This window comes from Octopus sinensis, linkage group LG10, assembly GCF_006345805.1.
Source record: "Octopus sinensis linkage group LG10, ASM634580v1, whole genome shotgun sequence".
Taxonomy (NCBI): Eukaryota; Metazoa; Mollusca; class Cephalopoda; order Octopoda; family Octopodidae; genus Octopus; species Octopus sinensis.
In genome coordinates, this window is record NC_043006.1 from 59,373,373 (window position 1) to 59,380,872 (window position 7,500).

The 7,500-nt window shown below is 34.0% G+C and overlaps 1 protein-coding gene across 2 annotated transcripts in view; it reads left to right on the forward strand.

Moving 5' to 3' along the window:
• The window catches only part of LOC118764978, a 43,927-nt gene that overhangs the window by 16,980 nt on the left and 19,447 nt on the right, over positions 1-7,500 (forward strand). For both annotated transcript variants that reach the window (XR_005000817.1, XM_036506236.1), the window contains exons 6-7: positions 1,692-1,833; positions 3,422-3,516. Coding sequence is in view for 1 of the 2 variants with exons in the window: in XM_036506236.1 (XP_036362129.1) it covers positions 1,692-1,833; positions 3,422-3,516 (237 nt within the window). In the remaining variant the exon portion in view is untranslated. The remainder of the gene's footprint in view (positions 1-1,691; positions 1,834-3,421; positions 3,517-7,500) is intronic.

Here is a 7,500-nt window from a genome sequence, read left to right on the forward strand (position 1 = left end):
CTAGCGTTCGGATCATGAGTGGGGCAGAGAGGGGAACTGACCATCATCTAGTGCGTGGAAAAATAGATTTTTCGATAATGCCTATAAATCGACAGTCTGGTCGTAAGGTACCCAAAATGTTAAATATTGCAAACTTTAAATTATCAAGCTACTTGCAAAGATTCCGCAATGCTATATTGAGCTGCACTTTTCAAAAATTGCTCTAAGAATAAGAACAAGGTAAAATTACTATCTGCTTTTAAAGCAAGGTGATGACGGTTTTGATTGGATCAAAGGAAGATGACGAACAATATCTGTCGACATGAGCTGACTCCTGAAACGTTATTTAACTATTTTTGCTCCTAACTTTTTGGACGAATACTGATTATATCAGCCCCAGATCATCAAAAGACAAAACAGAATCCAGAAAAATTTGAACTAAGCACAAAAAGGGAACTCTGCAAATATCATTGTCTATATCTAAATGTTTTTCGATGTATATCAAGTGAAATATGTAACCATTGACGAGAACGTTTCGAAGAAACCTATCTTATACTATGTATTTAGCCCGATGTCCAATGGACGTTATCTTCTCACTTTTGACATTGTTAATATACCGGAGCAGTAATATGGTGAGCTGATAGAATCTTTAGCACGCCGGACAAAATACTTTGTGACATTCCGTGCGTTTTTATGTTCTGAGTTGTTCAAATTCCACCGAGATCGACTTTGCCTTTCATCATTCCGGAGTCGATAAAATAAGTACCAGTTGAGCATTGAGATCGATGTAATCGTGTAGCCCATACCCCGAACATGTTGGTCCTGTGCTAAACTTTTGAAATCTACATTACAGAGTAGTGATCCTCCACATAGAAACATTAATATACTTCACAAAATGAGATAAAATTTAAATGTGTGTGTGTGTGTGTGTGTGTGTGTGTATGTGTGTGTGTGTGTGTGTGTATGTGTGTGTGTGTCTGTGTGTGTGAAAAGACATGTAAAAGAGTTTGGTAAAGTAATTTAATAAAAATTCTTCTGCACATATTAGTATTCACATTAAAAGTTGTTTTACGTGTAGAAGCGAGCTATAAATAATGGTGTAACTTAAGGAAGATCTCACTGGCGTCTCGACTACGAGATCAATCATGATTTTCAAGGGAAATCTATGTTTTGAATTTCTATTGCAAATATGGGGTTTAGAACTACTCGGTAAATATAACTAATATAGACATGGAGATTAAATAAATGATTATTCTTTCGAAAACGAAATAGAATCAATATCGATGCAGGTTCTAAGTCAGTGTTCTTATTTTATTGATCTTCACTGTTCATACGCAATTTTGTGGAAATGGGGAAATATGCTCCCTTGATACATACACGTTTTAGAATTTGATGGTGGGGGTATTTTCTTGCTTGTAACTTCAGGAATATGAAGGGACAAGAAATTTGAATAAAAGTATAAAGATTCTTAGCTGTAATCTTTATAGCTGATTTGTTAAAACTTTCACATTGATCACCTACATCAATCTCACCCACAAACATTTTGGGCATCTTAAGCTATCATTAAACTATCTCGTTAAAAATGTTCCAGAACATTTTAAATTAGTTTTAATATGGCATCTTGTCACAGTATTTAAGTAACACTCGGTTCTCATCTACCGGCATTATGAGAAATAATCGAAGATAAATTTTCTTATTATTTTGCATGATAGGTATTTATGGATGTCTATCGCCCACTGATATGAATGCCAATCGAATTAAGACAAACGTACGTTCAGGCGTTTCTCTGTACTTTTGTATCCGCTTCTGTAAGATTCGAATCTTCAGCTTCGCCGTTTTTAATGAATCTGCCAAGTAAGTTTGATTTCTTATGTGATTATTTTAACATCTGTTGTCGCTCTACTATCATACCTCCGGTGTTACGTCAACGAATCTAATTCTCAAGCATTTCCTCCAAATATTTATTAGAAATTGTGATATTAGCATCATTCCTGTCATGACTGAAGCAATTGAAACAGAAACACTGCGATCTTATTAATCACGAATTTACCAGAAATATTAATGCGATTAGGTAACGAGAAGGCAACTTAAGTTTATAGTTTATGTTAGGTATGTAACTTTAGTTAATAGCTTTAATATTAGTGAAAACAGCATATTGGCTGGTCAGTTGTGATGTATCACATGACGAATATCATCGTCATTTTAATGTCTAATTTTTCTATGCTCTAATGGGTATGACAGAATTCGTGGACACAAATTTCTCTAGTCTCTCTGTTTCTGGGTAAGAAAATATTTCCCCAATGCCTGAATAATGTTTCCATGGAGAATTTGAAACGTAATACAGCTTATGTGACGGCGAAAGTCGTTTACAACTGTCATGTGACCTCAAGACAACTAACACGCATATCCAAACACATCCGTATTTATGTACATGCATATGCATTCATATATATATATATATATATATATTATATATATATATATAATCAAAATAAGCAACAAGGATATCCAGAGGTAATGCAGTACGTTCGTTTCAAGCAACTACATTTAACTGAACAATGCAATCATGCAATCATTTCATCAAGTCTAAGCTGAAGTGAAGACAGCATGTTCTTACCTTCTTGAAGATTTTAGGTAAAATTATACTAATGTATCCATCTGTTTTAATTTTATTAAATTCTATGTCTTTATGCAGCTTAGGATTGCTCTGCATTTAAATCGATGAAATGATTGCATTGTTTAATTAAATGGAATTGCTTGAAACGTTCGTACTACATTACCTATGGATATCCCTGTTGCTTATTTTGATTTTTATCATCTTATTTTGAAATTGTATGGACTCAACTCAAGTACCATATTCATCTGAATCTATATATATATATACATATATTCATACATGCATACATACATACATACATACATACATACATACATACATACATACATACATACATACATACATACATACATACATAGAGCGATAGGTCTGTCCATGTTCGAATGTACACAAACGTATTAGATATTATCGTGCATGCATATATTGTATTCAACGCAGCTTCGTACGAGTTTATTTCATTTATGTGGGTATGTGTATATGTGTTTATATGTATGTAAGTGTAGGGATATATACATACACTTACATACACATATACACGCACGCAGACATATGTATACATGCATATGAGTCTGTTAATTTTACATGTATGTGTATCGTGTTTGCCCGTGTTTGTTTATATGTATATGTGTATTGCATATATTTTGATATGTATGTGAGTTTCTATATGGAGGTACTTCAAGTTCTTGTCTATATCGTACCCGGTATTATTCTAGTTTTAATTCCTATCAATTCTCTACAATTATTTTTATTATTTTAATTTCAAATTTCGGTCCGTTTCATTTTTAATAAATTTAATTTTAAACTTATTTAAACTTAATCTTTCAGATTGTGTTCTTGCATGAATACTGCCAAATTTTTGGTGAAATGTAGATATCAAAAAACCGATGCCAACGTGTACAAAACGACTTATCATGAGAATGGTACGGTAAGAGATTAGATTTATAGGAACTCTAATATATATTTCTTTCTGTCAAATGATATACTTTACTTTGTCTCTTCGGACCACATTCACAGTTCTGTATGTAATATAGTAGTGAAAGCATTAACTGGAAGTATTATCTCATATTATTATAGACATGTTATTGTTTCACTTTTGACCCGTAATACTGAAATGGCGTATAAGATAAGAGATTGCTCCGGGCTCGCATTAGGCAAGAAGTGGAAAATTGTTTTGGCCCATGCCACTGCATGGACCCTAAGTATGGCATGTGTAAAATTTGAATGAAATCAGTTCGGTAGTTCTTTAGTTTTAGTGATGCGCATATACAGACACCCCACCACAGACATTCTGTTATATATATATATATATATTATATATATATATATATATTATATATATATATATATATATATATATATATATATATATATATATATATAATATACATATATATATAATATATATATATATACATTGTCTGATCAATAAGTATCCAGATTGTTGCTATAGTAACGAAGTTAAAGCACGCAGAGTGAAGTCGCTTGGTAACATTGACCTTGACCTCTGTTGTGTATGCGCACTAAGGTTTAACGTTCTAGCTTACTTCCGCTGTTTACAGCAGTGCTTGCAAGGAAGGTGGGTAGCGTTTCATCGTCGTATTGACCATGACAGAGAAGCTTGAGCAGAGAATCCGCATTAAATTTTGCCAAAAACTTGGCGATACCTGCTGAGAGTCCTACACAAAGGTTTTCAAAAATTTTCATCATTCTCGACACAATCAAGAACTTGTGAAACTGTCTTTTAGGTCATCTAAAAGCAGTTTTGGCCCAAACTTGGCATACACGCATCACATTACCCAATGACAATGGACTGGACTGAAGTGAAACTAACCTGCACATCCTCTGATAACTCACGGATGATGATTCAACAATTTCCCCTTACAGCTACACGCACATCTGCAATTTTTTTTCAGTTCGGCTGCTAGCGGCTCTCCCAGATCGTTCGTCAATATCGACATTTTTTCGGCCATCTCAAAAGAGTCTAAACCACTCGTACACTTGTGTGCGCCTCATACACTCCTCTCTATACACTTTCTGCACCTTTGCGTAGCCCTCTGAACAGGTATCGCCATGACAATTTTCTCTGTAATGATCAATGCAACGATCACATGCTACACACCTTCCTTCCAAGCACTGCTGTAAACAGCGAAAGTGAGCTAGAATGTTAAAGCTTCGTGCACATGCACAGCAGTGTTTAAGGTCAATCTTTACCAAGCTGCTTCACTCTGCTTTAGCTTCGTTACTATGGGTACAGAGTCTGGATACTTAATGATCAGAGCTCGTGTTATATATATATATATATATTATAATATATATATAGATATATAATTATATATATATATATATATATATAATATATATATATGTATTATATATATGTATGTATAAGTATGTATATATATATATATATCATATATATGTAACGTATGCATGTATATATGTATGTATGTATGTTATGTATATGTATGTATATATATATATATCTATATAATATATATATATATATGTATGGTATATATAATATATATATATATATATATCTATATATATATATTATATATATATATATATTATATATATATATACATATATACGAGCTCTGATCAATAAGTGTCCGAACTCTGCTCACATTAATAAAGCTGAAGCAGAGTGAATCCGCTGGTAAAGATTAACTTAGATATATAATAATGAAAAGGTGTAGATAGTCTCTAACAACTGTTTCTACAATATCCAAACTAGACATATATTATTCAAGCGGATAGATACCGCAGTACCTTTCAGTTATGTTCCGGGTTATGGTAACAGCATCGAATAGTATTTAGCGTCCATGTCTACGAGGCGTTGCCACTCACACTGTAAATTCCTACGATGAATAATTTCGTGTTCGTTCACTGCATGGTTAATATTTTCTGGAGTGTATGTTAGCAATAATTATAACGTTAGAGAATATGGAGTCTGGTACATTATCAAATTCTTTTCTTTTTATTTTACAAATAAAAAAGACTCTGTGACATCTCTATATATATATAAAGCTGAAGTTGTCTGTGTATGGCAGGTTTGGTAGCCTTCAACTAACACTATCTCCTCCGAGACCCTACGGCGCAAGTTGACCAAAATTGAGAGTATGTTAACACCAAAAATTATTTACATCAAAAAGGTGCTTTTTTTTTCTATGAAAATCCCTATATTTTACGATTCTTTTGACTGCCGTGTCGCCAGTTTTCGGTGTATTTCAACCAGAAAAATGTTCGCCCAAATAGAATAACAAGCTACATAATGCAAAATATTTACTTTTCAAAAATTCCAATTCTAAAGGGTCGAAAAGAAAACAAGCCCGAGCAACGGTAGGCTATACTGCTAGTTGTAAAATAAAAGGAAATAAATTTTGTGGATGTACCATTCTCCATATTCTCTATCGTTATAATTATTGCTACTATAATATGATTATTGCTAAGATATATATACTTATATATTACATATATATGTGTGTGTGTGTGAAGGCGCATGGCTCAGAGGTTAGGGCGTCGAGCTTACGATCGTGAGGTTGTGAGCTCGAATCCTGAACCGCGCTGCGTATTGTGTTCTTGAGCAAGACACTTAATTTCACGTTGCTCCAGTTCACTCAGGTGTAGAAATGAGTTGTGATGTCACAGGTGCCAAGCTTGGATAAAACTGGTGGCGTGGAAAGGGGAGGCCGGTATGCATGGGCGACTGCTGGTCTTCCATAAACAACCTTGCCCGGACTTGTGCCTGGGAGGGTAACTTTCTAGGTGCAAACCCATGATCTGTGTCGTGATCGAAGGGGATCTCAGAATATATATATATATATATATATTATATATATATATATTATATATATATATATTATATATATATATATATATATATATATATATATATATATACGTGTGTGTGTGTGTGAGCTATTATTGTCAGACTGATTGATACCGAAGACGCTCAGGATATAGCTATATCCTATATCCTTTATTGAATGTTACTGGTCGCTTATTGCTATCTAAAAGGCTCTGTAGCAAAATGTCCCCAATAGGCGACTACTACAATCTATCTACCTTTCTATCCCTCTCCTTTTACTTTCTCTGTCATATATATACGAGTGTGTGATACATATACACACACCACACACACACCACACACACACAATGCATGTATGTATGAGTATATATATATATATTATATATATATATATATATATATATATATATATATATATATATATATATATATCATTTACTTATTTACTTGTTTCAGTCATTTGACTGTGGCCATGCTGGACTTATTCTTTGTAAGCCTAGTACTTATTCTATCGGTCTCTTTTGCCGAACTGCTATGTTACGGGGACGTAAACACACCAGCATCGGTTGTCAAGCGATGTTGGGGGCGGACAAACACAACGCACAAACATACACATATATATACATATATCCGACGGGCTTCTTTCAGTTTCCATCCACCAAATTCACTCACAAGGCTTTGGCTGGCCCAAGGCTATAGTAGAAGACACTTGCCCAAGGTACCACGCAGTGAGACTGAACCCGGAACCATGTGGTTCGTAAGCAAGCTACTTACCACACAGCCACTCCTACTCCTCTTACCACACAGCCACTCCTATATAAAATCTATTCGCCCTTTTTTAAGTCTCAAATAAAAGAGACGCATACTTATTTCCTATAATGTTGAGAAAAGAGACATTGAAATGGTGCATATATAAACTATGCAAACCTTTTCTCTGCGTCGCCATGATCTTCCATAGACATTTTAGTTTTATTACTGCAGATAATACTCCCCACACATTCACACACACACATACGTTAGCGTTAGAATGTTGAAAATATCTTTTAAACTCTCAAAACTTATCACCAAAGCAATTCACAGGGAAATATTTC